The 20,886-nt window shown below is 50.3% G+C and overlaps 1 protein-coding gene across 1 annotated transcript in view; it reads left to right on the top strand.

The window, feature by feature from the left end:
* Positions 1-339: 339 nt before the first annotated feature.
* nelfcd (negative elongation factor complex member C/D) overlaps positions 340-20,886 on the top strand; it is an 89,814-nt gene continuing 69,267 nt past the window's right edge. Inside the window, exon 1 of the mRNA XM_038802968.1 lies at positions 340-522. Coding sequence (XP_038658896.1) covers positions 391-522 — 132 coding nt within the window. The 5' untranslated portion in view covers positions 340-390. The remainder of the gene's footprint in view (positions 523-20,886) is intronic.

Genomic DNA, 20,886 nt, shown 5'->3' with positions numbered 1-20,886 from the left:
TTGCACATTCTCCCTGTGTTTGCATGGGTTTCTCCCCCCCACAAACCAAACATGTTGGGCAGGCTATTCTAAATTTTAAAAATGAAAGAAGGCCGTAGGAAGTTTTATAATGTGAAAAGCGCTTGACACACTCTCCCCGTGTCTGCGTGGGTTTCACCCCCACAACTCAAAGACGTGCATGGTAGGTGGATTGGCCACACTAAATTGGAAAAATAAATTGGTACTCTAAATTAAAAAACAATTATAATTTAAAAAACGCTATACAAATATAAACAGTTGTTGTTCAACGAGCAATCACAGTGCACGCTCCTCCTGTGCTGCAGATGGCGCTGTGGCTGGAGGTCAGCTGCAAGCTGGGGCCGCATTTGCCGTCAGCGGCTCTTTGCATCTATGAGCGGCCTGGGGGAAAGCAGCGGTCCGAGCGGCGTCAGTGCCGGAGCCGGCGGTGGGCTCCGGAGGAAAGGGATGAGCGATGAATATTTTGGGAGCGCGGCGGACTGGGAAGAGCAGGATGGCTCCATGGTGAGGATGCAGTTGCTGATTTCTTTAAGGATAGACCGCGAATGGCGGAAAGGCTGCGTGAGAGAGCGCCGCGCCGGGCCAGTGCTGGGGGCGGGGCCAGTGCTGGGGGCGGGGAAGAGGGAGAGGCCCGGATGTCGGAGGTGGGGCCGACAGAGTGGGCGTGGTCAGCAATAGAAGGTTTGATAGACGTGCAGAACCCCAATTGCAGCATATCGCACCTTGACAAAGTCTTCACTTTGTCCCCCGACCCCTTCTGCCTCCTGCCCTCCTCCTGGCCCCTGTCCTCCTACCCCCTGCCCTCCTACCCCCTGCCCTCCTACCCCCTGCCCTCCTACCCCCTGTCCTCCTGCCCCCTGCCTTCCTGCCCCCCTGCCCCTCTGCCCTCCTGCCCTCCTGTCCTCCTGCCTTCCTGCCCCCTGTCCTCCTGCCCTGCCCCCGTCCCCCTGTCCTCTGCCCCCCGTCCTCCCGCCCCCTGCCCGTCCTCCTGCCCGTCCTCCTGCCCGTCCTCCCGCCCCCTGCCCGTCCTCCCGCCCCCTGCCCGTCCTCCCGCCCCCTGCCCGTCCTCCCGCCCCCTGCCCGTCCTCCCGCCGCCTGCCCGTCCTCCCCCTGCCCGTCCTCCCGCCGCCTGCCCGTCCTCCCGCCCCCTGCCCGTCCTCCCGCCCCCTGACCGTCCTCCTGCCCCCTGACCGTCGTCCCGCCCGTCCTCCCGCCCCCTGCCCGTCCTCCCGCCCCTGCCCGTCCTCCCGCCCCCTGCCCGTCCTCCCGCCCCCTGCCCGTCCTCCCGCCCCCTGCCCGTCCTCTCGCCCCCTGCCTGTCCTCCCGCCCCCTGCCTGTCCTCCTGCCCCTGCCCGTCCTCCTGCCCGTCCTCCTGCCCCCTGCCCGTCCTCCTGCCCCCTGCCCGATCTCCTGCCCCCTGCCCGTCCTCCTGCCCCCTGCCCGTCCTCCTGCCCCCTGCCCGTCCTCCTGCCCCCCTCCCTCCCGTCTGCCCCCCCTCCCTCCCGTCCGTCTGCCCCCCCTCCCCCCCGTCCGTCTGCCCCCCCCCGTCCGTCTGCCCCCCGTCCGTCTGCCCCCCCTGTCCGTCTGCCCCGTCCGTCCGTCTGCCCCCCCCCGTCCGTCTGCCCCCCCCCGTCCCGTCTGCCCCCCCGTCCGTCTGCCCCCCCCGTCCGTCTGCCCCCCCCCCGTCCGTCTGCCCCCCCCCGTCCGTCTGCCCCCCCCGTCCGTCTGCCCCCCGTCCGTCCGTCTGCCCCCCCCGTCCGTCCGTCTGCCCCCCCCGTCCGTCCGTCTGCCCCCCCCGTCCGTCCGTCTGCCCCCCCCCCGTCCGTCCGTCTGCCCCCCCGTCCGTCTGCCCCCCCCATCCGTCTGCCCCCCCATCCGTCTGCCCCCCCGTCCGTCCGTCTGCCCCCCCCGTCCGTCCCGTCTGCCCCCCCGTCCGTCCGTCTGCCCCCCCGTCTGTCCGTCTGCCCCCCCCCGTCCGTCCGTCTGCCCCCCCCCGTCCGTCCGTCTGCCCCCCCGTCCGTCCGTCTGCCCCCCCCGTCCGTCCGTCTCCCCCCCCCCCCTTCCGTCCGTCTGCCCCCCCGTCCATCCGTCTGTCCCCCCCCCGTCCGTCTGTCCCCCCCCCGTCCGTCTGTCCCCCCCCCCGTCCGTCTGTTCCCCCCCCGTCCGTCTGTTCCCCCCCCGTCCGTCTGCCTCCCCCCCGTCCGTCTGCCTCCCCCCCGTCCGTCTGCCCCCCCGTCCGTCTGCCCCCCCCGTCCGTCTGCCCCCCCCGTCCGTCTGCCCCCCCCCGTCCGTCTGCCCCCCCCGTCCGTCTGCCCCCCCCGTCCGTCTGCCCCCCCCCGTCCTTCCTGCCCCCCCCCGTCCGTCTGCCCCCCCGTCCGTCTGCCCCCCCCCCGTCCGTCTGCCCCCCCCCGTCCGTCTGCCCCCCCCCCGTCCGTCTGCCCCCCCCGTCCGTCTGCCCCCCCCCGTCCGTCTGCCCCCCCCCGTCCGTCTGCCCCCCCCCGTCCGTCTGCCCCCCCGTCCGTCCGTCTGCCCCCCCCGTCCGTCCGTCCGCCCCCCCCCCCCCGTCCGTCCGTCTGCCCCCCCCCCGTCCGTCCGTCTGCCCCCTCCCGTCCGTCCGTCTGCCCCCCCCGTCCGTCCGTCTGCCCCCCCCGCCCGTCCGTCTGCCCCCCCCGCCCGTCCGTCTGCCCCCCCGCCCGTCCGTCTGCCCCCCCCGCCCGTCCGTCTGCCCCCCCCGCCCGTCCGTCTGCCCCCCCCGCCCGTCCGTCTGCCCCCCCCGCCCGTCCGTCTGCCCCCCCCGCCCGTCCGTCTGCCCCCCCCGTCCGTCTGCCTCTCCCCCCCCAGCCCTCTCTTTCTTGCCCAGTGTCCTTTTATCCTCACTCCATTCTGAACCAGGCCCTCTGCCCCCTCTGCATATCAATACATGAATTAGCAATAGGCAATTCGGCCAGATAGGAAGCAACTTTTCCTCTTAGTAGAGGAGTCAATAATTGGGGGGGGGGGGGGGGGGGGGCGCAGTGGTTAGAACTGGGTCTGCGGCGCTGAGGACCAAGTTTTGAATCCCTGTCCTGTCCGTGTGGAGTTTGCACATTCTCCCCATGTCTGTGTGGGTTTCGCCCCCGCAACCCAAAGATGTGCAGGTTTGGTGGATTGAACGTGCTAAGTTGCCCCTTAATAATGGGATAAAAAACAATTGGGTACTCTAAATTTAAAAAAAAGTAATTGGGGGGAGGCATAGATTTAAGGGCGCAGCAGGAGAGTTGGAGGGAATTTGAGGAAAAACCTTTTCACCAGACGGTGGTGGAAATCTGGAACTCAGTATTTGGAGGACAGGTGGGAAGAAGCATTTAGATGAACACTTTAAATGAGCCACCGCATACAAGGCTACGGACCTAGAGCTGTAAAATGGGGTTAGAATACCTCGGTGTTTGATGGCCAGCACAGACACCATGGGCAGCTCTTTTTGTGCTGTCAAATTCTGCCATTTGATAAGATCATGGCAGATCTGATTGTATCCTTAGCTCCGTTGTCCTATTTTCCCAGCATAAAGCTTGACTTCCTTATCAATGAAGAATCCATGTAGCTCAACCTTAAAAATATTCAATAACCATGTCTCCACTGCGCTCTGGGGAAGAGAATTTCATGGACCAAAGACCCTCCGAGATAAAATTTCTCATCTCTCTTAAATGGGAGACCCCTTATTTTTTGTGAACATATCAGAGTTTTTCCAGTTTTACAATAATGCAACAATCCCTCAAAACAGGTACAGTACGGTATAAATGCTTCTCCGTACACGATTACAGAAAGGACTGGAGAACAACACAATTGGTTCAGCTTAATTATTAAATTTGTGCCTCAGATTGTGCAATGAAAAACAACGAAGGGAAAGGCGAGAGCACTGTTTTCAAATGTTGTTTCCCGGGATCCACTTTTATCATCCGGCCCACCTTTGTGACCCACTCCGGCTGACCTTCACGACCCACCATTTTCACTTACCTTTAATGCAATAGGTGAGCCGGCTTAGTCCTCACGCTCTCGCTTGCTTCGTCATTCAATGTTACATTTCTGCTAGGGACTTCAGCAGATGTTACAAGTTCTCACTGCATCTTTTGAAAAATGAATCAAGAAGTTTGTCCTCTAACTCGCCTTCAATTCCTTTGAAGTTTTGAGCGTTTTAAACTCCCATTTGCCAGATTTTCCCTGCATATAACACACATGGGCTGGCTGTGCATCCTGATTTGCATTGGCATAACTAACAAAGCCATAGCTCAAGAAATCATCTTTGTAATGCTTTGATCCTGATTTTAGTCTTTTCTTTGTTCAAAACAATCTCATCTTCAGTTCTCCTGTTGCTTTGCTTGAAAATGGAGGAATCTTTCCTATGATGTTGCGGCAAAAGCACAAACGTGCAGAGCGCGTGATGTCAGTGTATGTCCCGGACGCGTGAACTGCTCTCTGCCACAGCTTCTGGTGGGAAAATGCCATCCTGTATATTTAAAGGCCAGTTGCGACAGGCATTTTTAATTAAAAGAAAATTTGGTACGGGCTGCACGGTGGCGTAGTGGGTTAGCCCTGCAGCCTCACGGTGCTGAGATCCCAGGTTCTATCTGAGTCACTGTCTGTGTGGAGTTTGCATATTCTCCCCATGTTTGCGTGGGTTTTGCCCCCACAACCCAAAGATGTGCAGGCCAGGTGGATTGGCCACGCTAAATTGCCCCTTAATTGGAAAAAATTAATTGTGAACTCTAAAGTTTTTTTTAAAAAAGAAGAAAATTTGGTACTGAGACAGTGCGGTGACGTCAGGAGGAGGCGGTCTGCTTCACTGGGATCCAGGCCGCTCTCCGAGTTATGAGGAATACGCACGTTAGCCATGGTGAGTGAAGGTGCGGCTCTGAGAGCAGAACGGGGCTGGAACGGACCCCAGACGGGCTGCTGGGGAAGAGCAATGCAATGGCTGAGTGAGTGAACAACACAGGGAGCGTGCCTCGGATCTTGGGTCTGCGTACTGCTGGATCCACCTTAGGGGCATGCATGCGCGGGGCGGCTGGCATTCTTCAAAGACATTTACAGCCATTTAGCGCTTCTCCACATTCGGGAGCGTGCGGCCGATTGTTCTGAGACCCACCCGTGGGTCACGAACCACAGTTTGAAAAACCTGGAGCTACAGGCTGGGGTAAAGCTCTGTAAACATGGTAATATAATGCGCACCTTCAATTGTAGTGAGTTCAAGACTGCTACATAACTTATGGAAAACCTTGTAGGAACAAATCAGACATTACGGAACAAATAGATTTGAGATAGGGGCCCCATACATTTCAGAATGCATCCGATTTAGAACAGAGTAGAGGGGTTCCATAGGGATACATTTCATAATTTTATGCCAATTCTGAATTGAAGGATATTTATCACAAATCCAGGAGCAAAAGATATTCTTCCATGCCTCAAAAGCTAGGATATTTTTCATTAACTACAATGATTCTCCTGTCTGGCAACCCTAGAATTGGTAATAAAGAATCACATTCAAAGGCAGTACTGAATATCTTTTCAAGCTCCTAAATTCACCAGACCAGTAGGATTTAATTTTAACACAGGACTACACACACTTTGTGTAATCTCGCTCAACTACCTTACACTTTTAGCACAGTGAGGATATAGAAGGGTCAAACCTGTGTCTGAAGCTTGGTGTGGTATGCAGGAGGTGTAATATTTTGAATTGAGTGCTGTTCTATTACAGACGTAGATTCTATTGGCATTTTGCCATATATTACACAGACCTCCTCATCAATATTCACCATGAAGTATTTTTCCCAAGACTGCAGGGTTTCTAGTAGACTCCTACATGATCTAGAACAAAAAGTGTCATAAATCTGCTGATTAATTGCTAAGATTCCGCCGAGATCAGGATTTTTGCCACTAGGGAGACAGAAGCATCAAGATGCTTAGTCGTCTTTTTAAGGATAAGGCCATAAGAGATAAGAGCAAAATTAGGCCACTGGGCCCATTGAGTTTGCTCTGTTATTCAATCATGGCTCACATTTCTCTCGTCCCCATTCTCCTGCCTTCTCCCCATAAACCCTGAACCCCTTATTTTTGTAAAATATAATTTTTTTTTCCAATTAATGGGCAATTTAGGATTGCCAATCCACCTAACCTACACATCTGTGGGTTGTGGGGTGAAACCCACGGAGACACGGGGAGAACGTGCAAACATCACACAGACAGTGACCTGGGGTTGAACCGGGACCTTAGCGCTGTAGGCAGCAATGCTAACCACTGCGCTGCCGTGCCGCCCCCTAAACCCCTTATTAATCAAGAATCTATCTATATCTGTCTTAAAAACACTCAGTGATTTGGCCTCCACAGCCTTCTGGCAAAAGTTCCACAGATTCACCACCCTCTGGCTGTAGAAATTCCTCCTCGTCTCTGTTTTAAAGGATGGTCTGAGGCTGTATCCTCTGGTTCTAGTTTTTTCTACTCGTGGAAACATCCTCTCCACGTCAGCTCTATCCAGACCACGCAGTATCCTGTAAGTTTCAGTAGGATCCTCATCCTTCTAAAGTCCAATGAGTACACACACAGTCTTCAACTGCTCCTCATATGACAAGCTCTTCATTTCGTGGATCATTCTTGTGAACCTCCTCTGGAGCCTTTCCAAGGCCACCAAATCCTTCCTTCGAAACAGGCCCGAAACTGCTCACATTACTCCGAATGGGGTCTGACCAGAGCCTTATACAGCCTCAGAAGTACATACCTCCTCTTGTATTCTAGCCCACTTGACATGAATGTGAACATTGTATTTGTCTTCCCAACTGTCAACTGAACCGGTACGTTAACCTTAAGAGAAGCTTGAACAAGGACTCCTAAGTCCCTTTGTGCTTCTGATTTCCTAAGCCTTTTCCAATTTAGAAAATACTCTATGCTGCCATTCTTCCTACCAAAGTGCACAACCTCACACTTTTCTACATTGTATTCCATCTGCCACTTCTTTGCCCACTCTCCGAGCCTGTCCAAGTCCTTCTGCTTCTCTGCTTCCTCAATATTGCCTGTCCCTGTATATCTTTGTATCATCTGCAAACTTAGCTACAGTGCCTTCAGTTCCTTCTTCCAGATCGTTAATATATATTGTGAAAGGTTGTGGGCCCAACACCGACCCCTAAGGCACACCACTAGTCACCGGCTGCCATCCTGGAAAAGACCCCTTTTCCCCACTCTCTGCCTTCTGCCAGTCAGCCAATCTTCTATCCATGCCAGTATCTTTAACACCATTGCCTCGTAACTTATTTAACAACCTCCAATAAGGCACCTTGTCAAAGGCCTTCTGGAAATCTAAATAGATCACGTCCAATGGTTCCTTTGTCGAACTTCCTTCTTACTTCCTCATAGAATTCTAACAGACTTATCAGACATGACCTTCCCTTGACGAGTCCATGCTGACTCAGTCCTATTTTATCATGCACTTCCAAGTATTCCGCAATCTCATCTTTAATAATGTACTCTAATATCTTACCAATGATTGAAGTCAGGCTAACCGGCCTATAATTTCCCATCTTCTGCCTCCCTCCCTTCATAAACAAGGGTGTTACATTAGGTATTTTACAGTCCAGCGATTCCTGAAAGACCACCACCAATGCCTCCACAATTTCTTCAGCTATCTCTTTTAGAATCTTGGAGTGTAGTCCATCCGGACCAGGGTGATTTATCCACCGTCAGACCTTTTCAGTTTCTCCAAAACTTTCTCCTTAGTAATGGCCACTGCGCTCACCTCTGCTCCCTGATTCTCCTGGAGCTCTGACATCCCACTGGTGTCTTCCATGGTGAAGACTGATGTAAAGTAACTATTCAGTTCCTCTTCCATTTCTTTGTTTCCTATTTACTCTTCTCCAGCCTCATTTTCCAGTGGTCCAATGTCTATTCTTGCCCTTCTCTTACCTTTTACATATTGAAAAAAACACTTCCTATCTTCTTTTATATTACTGGCTAACTTTCTCACACTTTTCATCTTCTCACCCCTTATTGCTTTTTTTAGTTGTCCTCTGCTTGCTTTTTTAAAATTTAGAGTACTCAAATTCTTTTTTTTCCCAATTACGACGGAATTTAGCGTGGCCAATCTACTCACCCTGCACATCTTTGGGCTTGTGGGGGTGAGACCCACACAGACACAGGGTGAATGCATAAACTCCACACGGACAGTGACTCGGCGCCGGGATCGAACACAGGTCCCCGGCGCCATGGAGCAGCAGTGCTAACCACAGTGCCACCTGCCACCCCTCTGCTCGCTTTTAAAGGCTTCCCAATCATCTGGCTTGTCACTAATCCTCGCCACCTTGGATGCGTTTTCTTTTGCTTTTATGTTGTCCTTGACTTCCCTCATCAGCCATGGATGCTTTGTCCTCCCCTTAGCATATTTCCTCCTCCTTGCGTTGAATTTATGTTATGCATCCCGAATAACCCCTAAAACCTCCTGCCATTGCTGTTCCACTGTCTTCCCGTCCAATCAACTCTGGCCGGTTCCTCCCTCGTACCTTTGTAGTTACCTTTAATTGTAATACCGTTACATCTAATCCAGCTTCTCCCTCTCGAACTGCAGGGTAAATTCTATCATATTGTGGTCACTGCCCCTTATGGATTCCTTCTCCTTCAGTTCCCAAATCAAGTCTGCCTCATTACACATCACCAAATCCAGAATTGCCTGTTTCCTAGTGGGCTCTGTCACAAGCTGCTCCAAAAAAACATCTCTTAGACATTCCACAAATTCCTTTTCTTGGGATCCACTACCAACCTGATTTTCCCAGTCCACTTGCACATTGAAGTCCCCCATGACTATTGTAATATTTCCTTTTCTATCTCCAGAAATGCCTTTTCTATCTCCAGATTTATTTTCTGCCCCACATCCTGACTACTGCTCCGACCTGCAGATAACTCTCATCAGGGTCTTTCTACCTCAACTCTACCCATACAGATTCTAGGCCTTTTGATTCTATATCGCTTCTTGCTATTGATTTAATTTAATTCCTTACTAACAATGCAACCCTGCCATCTTTACCCATCTGCCTGTCCTTGCGATAGGACACATATCCTTGTATATTTAGATCCCAGCCCTGATCCCCTTGCAGCCACGTCTCTGTGATGCCCACAACATCGTATCCGTCTCTGAGTTGCAAATATTTGAAAAAGGAATATCTTGTGATATCAAATTGTTGATGTAGCTGCTGAAAAGATTACAAAGAGGCCCCACTAAACATGTCTTCCAACCTCCAAATATCTCTCTATCCCTCCAGATAACGAGTCCATGGTCCATAAGACCTGATGAGAAATTCGGGTTACCCTGAATGGGAGAGAGAGTGGGAATAAATTTTGATCTCCCATCCAGCTGATGGACCATCCTCCATACTCCTTAGAGCGTTGATAATTATAGGATTTTCATTGCTTCTTGGCCTTTTGGCGAAGTTGAGCGTGAGGTCAGATGTAATGCCTCGATCTGGCATGTCTCTTTGATTTGACTTGATTTATTATTGTCACATGTATTAGTATATAGTGAAAAGTATTGTTTCTTGCATGCTGTACAAACAATGCATACCATGCAGAGGGAAGGAAGGAGAGACTACAGAATGTAATGTTACAGTCATAGCAAGGTGTAGAGAAAACTTAATAGGAAGTTTTCAAAAGTCATTCAAAAGTCTGATGGCAGTAGGGAAGAAGCTGTTCTTGAGTCGGTTGGTACGTGACCTCAAACTTTGGTATCTTTTTCCTGAAGGAAGAAGGTGGAAGAGAGTATGCCTGAGGTGCGGGGTCCTTAATAATGCTGGCTGCCTTTCCGAGGCAGTGGGAATTGTAGACAGAGTCAATGGATGGGATGCTGGTTTGTGTGATGGATTGGGCTAAATTCACGACAGTTTGTAGTTACCTGGGGTCTTGGGCAGAGTAGGCTCCATACCAAGCTGTGATACAACCAGAAAGAATGCTTTCTATGATGCATCTGTAACGGTTGGTGAGAGCCGTAGCTGACATACCAAATTTCCTTAGTCTTCTGAGAAAGTCAAGTCGTTGGTGGGCTTTCTTAACTATAGTGTCGGCATGGGGGGACCAGGACAGGCTGTTGGTGATCTGGACACCTAAAAACTTGAAGCTCTCGACCTTTTCTATTTTGTTCCCATTGATGTAGACAGGGGCATGTTCTCCACTACGCTTCCTGAAGACAATGACAATCTCCTTCGTTTTGTTGACCTTGAAGGAGAGATTATTGTCGTTGCACCAGTTCACCAGATTCTCTATCTCATTCCTGTACTCTGTCCTGTCATTGTTTGAGATCCGACCCACTACGGTGGTGTCATCAGTAAATTTGAAAATGGAGTTGGTGGGGAATTTGGCCTCACAGGCATAGGTGTATAAGGAATATAGTAGGGGACTGAACACACAGCCTTGTGGAGCACACCGGTGTTGAGGATGATTGTGGAGGAGGTGTTGTTGCCTATCCTTACTAATTGTGGCCTGTGGGTTGGGAAGTTCAGGATCCAGTCGCAGAGGGTGAAGTCGAGGCCCAGGCCATGGAGTTTGGAGATGAGTTTCGTAGGAATAATGGTGTTGAAGGCTGAGCTGTAGTCAATAAATAGGAGTCTGGCAATGGCGATTGGGCGGAGAATAGCTCCTGACGCCGGGACGCGACGCTCCATCCCCACCAAATCAGCGTTGCGCGCAGTTGCAACACTTAGCATCTAATTACCGGGCCCACCTGCGATGTCAATAAACTCCTGACATTGTTACATCAATTCCGGCACTTTATGAACCCACTCTAATCGCCCTGGATGATCATAGGGAGAATTCCTTCTAGGCGTTGCCCCAACACCTTAGACAACAATTTAAAATCTACATGGGCAGCACGGTGGCGCAGTGGGTTAGCCCTGGTGCCTCACGGCGCCGAGGTCCCAGTTCGATCCCGGCTCTGGGTCACTGTCTGTGTGGAGTTTGCACATTCTCCCCGTGTTTGCGTGGGTTTTCCCCCTCAACCCAAAAATGTGCAGGGTAGGTGAATTGGCCACACTAAATTGCCCCTTAATTGTAAAAATATGAATTGGGTAAAAATAAATTTAAATCTACATTCAGTAGCAACATTGGCCTATAGGGTGCACACTCTTCAGGATTCTTGCCTGCCTTCAGAATTAAGGAGATATTAAGAACATAGAACATAGAAAAATACAGCACAGAACAGGCCCTTTGGCCTACAGTGTTGTGCCGAACTTTTGTCCTAGATTAAGAACAAATTAATCTACACCCCATCATTCTACCGTAATCCATGTACCTATCCAATAGCCGCTTGAAGATCCCAAATGTTTCCGACTCAACTACTTCCACAGGCAGTGCATTCCATGCCCCCACTATTCTCTGAGGAAAGATCCTACCTCTGACATCCCCTCTATATCTTCCACCATTCATCTTAATTTTATGTCCCCTTGTAATGGTTTGTTCCACCCGGGGAAAAAGTCTCTGACTGTCTACTCTATCTATTCCCCTAATCATTTTATTAACCTCTGTCAAGTCGCCTCTCATCCTTCTCCGTTCTAATGAGAAAAGGCCTAGCACCCTCAACCTTTCCTCGTAAGACTACTCTCCATTCCAGGCAATATTCTTGTAAATCTCCTTTGCACCTTTTCCAAAGCTTCCACATCCTTCCTAAAATGAGGCGACCAGAACTGCACACAGTACTCCAAATGTGGCCTTACCAAGCTTTTGTACAGCTACATCATCGCCTCACAGCTCTTAAATTCAATCCTTCTGCTAATGAACACTCGCACGCCATAGGCCTTCTTCACAGCTCTATCCACTTGAGTGGCAACTTTCAAAGATCTATGAACATGGACCCTAAGATCTCTCTGCTCCTCCACGTTGCCAAGAACCCTACCGTTAACCCTGTATTCCGCATTCATATTTGTCCTTCCAAAATGGACAACCTCACACTTGTCAGGGTTAAACTCCATCTGCCACTTCTCAGCCCAGCTCTGCATCCTATCTATGTCTCTTTGAAGCCGACAACAGCCCTCCTCACTATCCACAACTCCACCAATCTTCATATAATCTGCAAATTTACTGACCCACCCTTCAACTCCCTCATCCAAGTCATTAATGAAAATCACAAACAGCAGAGGACCCAGGACTGATCCCTGCGGTACGCCACTGGTAACTGGGCTCCAGGCTGAATATTTGCCATCCACCACCACTCTCTGTCTTCTATCGGTTAGCCAGTTCATTATCCAACTGGCCAAATTTCCCACTATCCCATGCCTCCTTACTTTCTGCATAAGCCTACCATGGGGAACCTTATCAAATGCCGTACTAAAATCCGTGTACACCACATCCACTGCTTTACCTTCATCCACATGCTTGGTCACCTCCTCAAAGAATTCAATAAGACTTATGAGGCAAGACCTACCACTCACAAATCCGTGCTGACTATCCCTAATCAAGCAGTGTCTTTCCAGATGCTCAGAAATCCTATCCCTCAGTACCCTTTCCATTACTTTGCCTACCACCGAAGTAAGACTAACTGACCTGTAATTCCCAGGGTTATCCCTATTCCCTTTTTTGAACAGGGGCACGACATTTGCCACTCTCCAATCCCCTGGTACCACCCCTGTTGACAGTGAGGACGAAAAGATCATTGCCAACGGCTCTCTGTGGTAGCAGACCTGCTTCAAATGAATGATGATACATTCCAAACAGTGGATCCAGTAGCAAGTCTTTAAATTCTTTATAAAATTCATATCCATAACCATTCGTCCTGAGGCAGTACCAGATTGAAGCTGTCTCCGAGAAAGAGCCACTTCCCCTCCAGAAATAGGAGCATTCAGGACCAATCTTTGGTCCTCGGAGATTGTGTCCAAAAGTGTGAATGCATCCCCAGACTGGTCTGTTTTGTATAACTTGGCATGGAAACCTTTAAATGCCTTGTTTATATCCTCTGTTCTAATCATTCTATTATTCTTAGAGTCTAGTCCAGGTTTGATCCCAGCCCTGGGTCACTGTCCGTGTGGAGTTTGCACATTCTCCCCGTGTTTGCGTGGGTTTCGTCCCCACAACCCAAGATGTGCAGGGTAGGTGGATTGGCCACGCTAAATTGCCCCTTAATTGGATAAAATGAATTGGGTACTCTAAATTTATAGAAACAAAAATAATAAATCCTTGGAGTCTAGTACAGAGAGACTAGTCCTTGAGTCAGCTGTCTTCCGAGTAAGGAAAGCCAGGTATTTACTCAGCTTGTTACCAAACTCGTATAACTTTTATTTGGCAACATTAAGCACCTCTCGGCACGTTGAGTCAACAAAGAGTTCAGCATCATTTAAATTGCAGAAATTTCTTTCAGCAACGAACAGTTAGGATTCCTGCAATTCTCCCTCTCTGTTTCATCCAATTTAACTTCCAAATGGCACAGTTGCTCCAGCATTTTATGCATTTTGTTGGCGATGTATGAAACTAATAGCCCCCAAGCATACGCCTTAAAGGCCTCCAGCGATGCCAACATCCTGGAAGCGAATAAATAAAAAATGAAAAGCTTGTTTTGATGGGTGGGGGGGTCCTGTTTCCCCCATTGAGTTTAGGATGGTCTGCCTCCTCAGTTTTCCATGTGTGGGAGGGTTCTGTGTCCATTCTGGCGAATGGCCTTCCTCCCCATCTCATCTGCTGTACGCAGGCTCTCTTTCATCCATCCTGGTGGTATTCCCTGCTCCCCCCCCCCCCCCCCCCCCCCCCCTTGCTGGTTGCGAACAACAGGTCCTCAAAGAGGTTTGGCTTCTACATATTTGTAGAATCTTTCCTTGGACCCTCGAGAGAAGATAAAATTCTCAATCAGTCTTAGGAATTCGGCCAGGTCCGAGAGCCACTCCGAGGCCCAGGGTGGTGCTGCCGATTTCGCACTTATCCTCCGCCTCCGGAAATAATCCACTTGTGTCCTTAGTAAGGAGCGCTCTCTGCATCACCTTGTGCTGCATCAGGCTTAGCCCAGTATTAAAGAAGGTGGAATTCATCTTGTGCAGTGCCTCAATACAGACTCCTCTGCCTAGCTCCATGCTCAGTCCCTCTTTTCTCTCTCTCTCTCTCTCTCTCTCTCTCTCCTCCCCCCCCCCCCCCCCCATTTCTGACTGGTTTTGTCAAATGGGATCCTGACGTTTTCTATGAGTCGCTTGTAATGTCACCACATTTGTCGTTTCCCAACTAGTCCAGCCCTACCATTGTGTGTGTCCGGGTCGCTGGGGGAACGTTTCTGTCCTGTTGCGGAGAAAGCCATGCAGCTGCAGCTATCGACCTTGTTCCCTTTCGGGAGTTGGAGCTTCTCTGAGAGCTCCCCCAGGGTCACCAGTCTACCATCCACGTACATGTCCCTTACTCTCAGTGCCACTCTGTCCTCCCTCCGTGTTCCAGGGGCGGTACGGTGGCACAGTGGTTAGCACTGCTGCCTCACAGCTCCAGGGTCCCTGGTTCAATTCCGGCCTCGGGTGACTGTGTGGAGTTTGCACTTTCTCCCCGTGTCTGTGTGGGTTTCCTCCGGGTGCTCCGGTTTCCACCCAATGTCGAAAGAAGTGTAGGTTAGGTGAATTGGTCATGCTAAATTGTCCTTAGTGTCGAAAAGGTTAGGTGTGGTTCCTGGGTTACAGGTAGGGTGGAGGTGTCGGCATGAGTGGGGTGATCTATCCAGGGCCAATGCTGACTCGATGGGTCGAGTGGCCTCCTGCACTGTTAATTCTTTGAAATGTGGCATCTGTCTTCGCTAGGGAGGCCTCTACAGACATAACACAAGCTTGAAGTGGCACCTGAATTGGTCCCAGGTCTTCAGTGTGTATACTGATCCACTCCCAGCGATCCCTGTATATACTGACCCACTCCCAGTGATCCCCCAGATAGTGACCCACTCCCTGGGACCCCCATATATACTGACCCACTCCCAGATCCCAGTATATACTGACCCACTCCCTGGGACCCCCATATATACTGACCCACTCCCAGCGACCCCAGTATATACTGACCCACTCCCAGCGATCCCTGTACATACTGACCCACTCCCAGCGATCCCCGTATATACTGACAGACTCCCAGCGATTCCTGTACATACTGACCCACTCCCAGCGATCCCCGTATATACTGACAGACTCCCAGCGATTCCTGTACATACTGACCCACTCCTAGCGATCCCTGTATATACTGACCCACTCCCAGCGATCCCTGTATATACTAACCCAGTCCCAGCGATCCCCGTATATACTGACCCACTCCCAGCGATCCCTGTATATACTGACCCAATCCCAGTGATCCCTGTATATACTGACCCACTCCCAGTGATCCCAGTATATACTGACCCACTCCCAGCGATCCCTGTACATACTGACCCACTCCCAGCGATCCCCGTATATACTGACAGACTCCCAGCGATCCCTGTGCATACTGACCCACTCCTAGCGATCCCTGTTCATACTGACCCACTCCTAGTGCTTCCTGTATATACTGACCCTCTCCCAGTGATCCCTGTATATACTGACCCACTCCTAGCGATCCCTGTATATACTGACCCTCTCCCAGTGATCCCTGTATATACTGACCCACTCCCAGTGATCCTTGTATATACTGACCCACTCCCAGTGATCCTTGTATATACTTACCACTCCCAGCAATCCTTGTATATACTGACCCACTCCCAGCGGTCCCTGTATATACTGACCCACTCCCAGTGATCCCCGTATATACTGACCCGCTCCCAGTATATACTGACCCACTCCCAGCCATCCCAGTATATACTGACCCGCTCCCAGTATATACTGACCCACTCCCAGCCATCCCAGTATATACTGACCCACTCCCAGCGATCCCAGTATATACTGACTGTTGCACGTTTTGCTATGAGTGTAAAACGCGTTTATTGGGGTGTATTAACTTGCCTGTGTTAAAGGCCGTGTGCTTAACACCACTAGGCTCTGTCTTATGTATTTTTCAGCTCAGGAGTCGCCAGTTGCCATATAGACAACTCACATATATTCCAAGGTCAGGTTCAAAGTAATAAAACGATACACCGATTAGTAAGTTCCAAACGATCAATATTTATTATACAATTATAATAAATACGCATGCACACACTAAGGGACTAAGCTATGACTAAACTAAGCAAACAGAATACTTAACTACACAGGAACAGGCAAGGTCAGGGAGCGAGGCCTTCGTCCCGGTCTTGGGCTGCAACCTTCAGAAAGCGTGCTGGTCACTGGGGGTCTAGCGGGCTTGGTTCGCGTAGCGAGCGTCGTATTGGCACTTACGGTTCGGCGGCTGGTGCTCAACGGCTGGAGTCAGGATACAGGATGGAGTTCTTGGTCAAAGCCGGAGCACGAAACAACAGACAGGACCATGTGTGGGGGTCTATATTTATAGGGGTCCCCAATGTCCTTCCCTCTTCCTGGGCGGGCTTTACCTTTAGGTATCGATTGGATAGCTTCCAATCGATATCTTTTGAATTCCTCCAATGTAAGGGTCTTTCTCGATGGTGGGGGCGGTTTCTATAGTGGATACTTCTGGTGCCGCTCTGTCTGGACATCCACTCAAGTATCTTATTCAAACCCAAATGTTGCCATTGTGTGTGCCTAGATCTGGACTGCCTCATTAGTATGTAGAACGTTCTGCCATTATCACCTTTGGTTGGAGATCTTCCACCTGGCCAGAAACTGGTTTTGCTGCTTGCAAAATGCTAATGAGTGTTTGCAGGTTGTTTGCCTTGGCGAAACTGTTTTTCCCTACAGTCTTAGCGATTCTCCATTTTGTTTGGTTCAGTGTCCATTTTAGGTGGCTACAGTGGCTACATTCCCTCCTTGTGATCCTCACAATCAAAATATTGTGAAGGATCACCTATGTACGTTGCCTTGAGTGCATCTGGGTTGCCTTCTTTGTGTTCCCTGACCTCGGCAAGCTCCTGAGCGTCTACTCTGTCCTTAATTATGGGAAGAATTTTTTTTTACCTTACATCTCTACTTGGCGCTATGTCAAAGGGGACATGCATTACCACAAACGGGAACCTCTACCTATCACAATTATCCTTAACTTAACTTAAACATTTCCTTACAGACTAAACCTCATCCATTCATACCACATCACATAACATTTCCTGACTCGGCAGTCGAGTTCAGGACAATATAATACATGGGTATATATTTCATTTTATTACACAGTACTTTATTCATCATGGGGCAAAGGGGATTGATGAAATCGAAAAATAGGAGATCGAACTCCATAGACGGTTGAGGGGCAGGAACGGGAGGCTCTCCTCTTCCACTTCCTCAACCTGAGGGTCTGTACAAGTATGGCGAGGATCGCAATCACTAGCAGTGATTCAATCACGTATGACATGGAGTACCATGTCATAAATTTTGTGCACCAGGTCTGAACCTCACTGATCAGAGCTGAGCACGGGGGAGTTGCTGTAAGTGAAACATTTACGGTGGGGGTTGTGGGGGAAACGTGTCTTGCTTCCACACAAACAAATATAACATTTAAAAGCAATAGGTGAGCTTCCATCATCTTCAACTTGTTCTTCCTTCTTTCTTCCTCCTGTATGGACAATCCTTGCTTCGATCCCTGTCTCGTCCTTCGAAAGCTATGGGATCAAGCACAGTATCTGTCAATACAGCTTAATATCCGTACTTGTTAGTGTATCTGTCTTTCAATTCCAATTGACCCATTAAAAATGACTGGCCAAGTCACACCCTGTGACTCCCCTCTTTTTTTTTCAAAAGCGAATTTAATGAACACAATACACCTAACAACTCTCCTCCTGCGAGCCGTCTCGCAGGCTTTGCTCATTTACCATCTGAATGTTCCCGGATGTAAATAGCATGTGGGATGGCGGCCTAAGGGCTGCCTAACGAAAAATGAAACAACTTGGAAATGAAAGGTTGAATGGGTTGCGTATGGGTCGCTAAGGGTACGATTTGAATGGGATCCCCGGGTAGGGCGTGCTGTGCCATACCCGAGCTTGGCTGACCAAAGTGGGTTCTCAGACAGGGCGGGTCCTCAGTGCCGTTTGTCCACTGCCTGAGTAACCTGGATTAAACGGGTAAGAATGTGTTTATCATGGATTTGCAGCCTCTATTCGCCGAATAGAGGGGCACCGAACAAAACAAGGGAGCCAAGATGCTCCAACTGAGGACAGAACCTGAAGTTCTCACAGGTATCTGCAGATAAACTATTGTGTGTGTAAGGCGGTCACAAGCCTTACAACTTGAAAAGATCTCCAATCAAACGGGTTTGGGAACTGAAGTTCTCAAAGGTATCGGCGGACAAGCTAACGTGTGTGTGAGGTGGTCACAATCTTTTCAGCTGAAAAGAAGATGTCCATCCTCCAACTGAACCACTTACATTCCTGAAAGACAAACAAACATAAAACGATAGACAAACATACGTGCAGGTTCCATCAGAAAGGACATCGCTTCCCACAAACGATTCCTATTTTACATCATCTGGCCACCTCACTTTTCCTCTGTCTCTGTGAACAGGGTCACAAAGGGGTTGCCGTATCGGGATTCAGACACCGTGTCGTCCTGCTCTCCCGGATCCCACACCCTTGTGTGGATCAGGCATGATATCTTTGAATTGTGTGACCGGGGGTCACTTTCATCGTTGCGGACAAGTCGGTACGAATTGTCCCTGTGCCAGAGTGTTGGGTCCAAAAGTGAATGGGTATTGTCGGGGTCGGGTGGTGGGTCTGGGTTTTTAATGTAAGTGACTTCCATGGGGTCACTGTAGTCGGGGTCATAGTCGCTGCTATGTGGGCTGTAGTGTGGTGTGCTGTGGCTGTCCTCAGAGTCAGTGTCTGTATCGCTGTCTCTGCCGCGGCAGCTTGTGGGCGTTTCGGGGCGTGGTCTGTCGTGGTCAGTGGACGGAGTCGTGGGCGAGTCCGATGAAGAACTGGTCTGTGAGGGGGATGGTGGAAATGTGTCTCTAGTGGGTGGGGTGAGGTGTTCTGCTGCATCTAGCAGGACATGGTGTGCATGGTTGGCCTGTGTTCCATATGCCTTTAACTGGTTGATATGGAACCACGCGGTCTTACCATTAGGATATTTTATCCTATAAACTGAGGGGCTAATTTTATCCGAAATTGAGTATGGTCCGGAATATTTTGGTGCCAAAAAACTGCTGGGGTTGTATACAGATAGCATTACCTGTTGCCCAACCTGGAATTCTGTGGGGTGTACGGTCTTGTTAAAACAAGCTGTGCGTTGCTTACGGCGTTTCCCTAGCTGAACTGCGGCTGCAATCTGTGCAGACCTCACAGTCTCAACCAGGTCTTTAACTGCCTTTTCGTGTGTGAGGGCCGTCACTTCGGGGCTAGTCATGTCCAGTCCTAAAAGGAATTCTGTACCTTTCATAGGGCGTCCGGTCATGAGTGTGTGTGGTGTGTATCCTGTGGAAGTGGAAACTGTATTTCTGATGAACATTAATGCAAATGGGAGCACTGAATCCCATGTGGAGTTGTTCTCTTGAACCATTTTTCTAAGCGTGGATTTTAGGGTCCGATTCATGCGCTCTACAATCCCGCTGGACTGTGGGTGATACGCAATATGAAAATTTTGTTTTATTCCAAATATTGTCAGGACGTTCTTCATGACCCGTCCTGTAAAGTGAGATCCCTGGTCCGAATCAATGCTACGGGGTAAACCCCATCTCGTGAAGATGTGGTGGGTCAGGATCTTTGCAGCTGTCTTAGCTGTATTCGTTCTAGAGGGGAATGCCTCTACCCATTTGGTAAAGGTATCGATGACCACCAGAACGTATTTATAGCCATTCCTACAAGGGGGCAATGGGCCTATAAAGTCGATCTGGAGGTTTGTCCAGGGGCCATTAACTGGTCGAGTATGCCGAAGTTGTGCCTTTTTAGAATACCTCTCCGGGTTATTCTGGGCGCAAATAAGGCAATTCTCGATGTAGTGACCTACATCTGTCCTTAGGTTAGGCCACCAACAGAGTTGCCTGAGGTGCCTCGTGGTTGCGTCGGTCCCTTGGTGCCCGTGTCCATCATGGAACAAAGCAATCATTTCATTCCTGTCCTGCTGCGGGACCACATAAAGCTGATCCTTTATGATCACACCCTCATGTGTGGTCAGTGCGTGTCTGAATTTATCATACTGTGGCACAAAGTTGCCTTTGAAAATCTCCCTGAGATCCTCATCCTGCTTTTGTGCGTCTACTAAATCTTTAATACTGGTCTGTGAGATTTGGACTGCGCTCACAGGGGCGCTAGCTGGTGCGCTAGCTGGGGGTGTCCATAAGTGTCCTCGCCTGGAACCTGCCTTAGCCAGTGCGTCGGCTTTTACATTCCCAGGGGGGGATGACCTATGGTGGCTTCTTACTTTAATAATGCCGAAGGTCCTGTCCTTCGCTTTCTCCAAAATGTGCTTGAGTAAAGGGGCTGATGGAAGGGGTTTCCCATCTGCGGAGACAAAACCTCGTGTCCTCCACAGGGGCAGAAAATCGGTTAAACTATTGCAGACATATAAACTGTCCGAATATATGTCCGCTGGGCTGGGGAAAGAATCGGGGTGGTCCACTATATAAGCTATGGCCGCGAGCTCTGCTGCCTGCGCGCCTAAGTGTCCCGGTAATTTTAAAGCTATCTCTTCGAGAGCGCGCCCCTGCGCGTCCTCGACATAGATGCCGCATCCTGTGATACACTCACCTTCTAAAACTGTGGATGAACCGTCTACGTAAATCCTCAGTGGTCCACACGTGTCTGTGGGTTGGGGGCTTTGTCTTGGGTTCCCTATCTTCCTGGGGGGTGTCTTTGCTATAAAGGGTCCTGTGTTATGTAGGGGGGCTACAATTTCACATTCATGGGGCTGTCCTGGGTATTGG

This window comes from Scyliorhinus canicula, chromosome 7 (assembly GCF_902713615.1).
Source record: "Scyliorhinus canicula chromosome 7, sScyCan1.1, whole genome shotgun sequence".
NCBI lineage: Eukaryota > Metazoa > Chordata > Chondrichthyes > Carcharhiniformes > Scyliorhinidae > Scyliorhinus > Scyliorhinus canicula.
The sequence above is the reverse complement of the archived record's forward strand: the minus strand, read 5'-3'. Positions and strand labels throughout refer to the sequence as shown.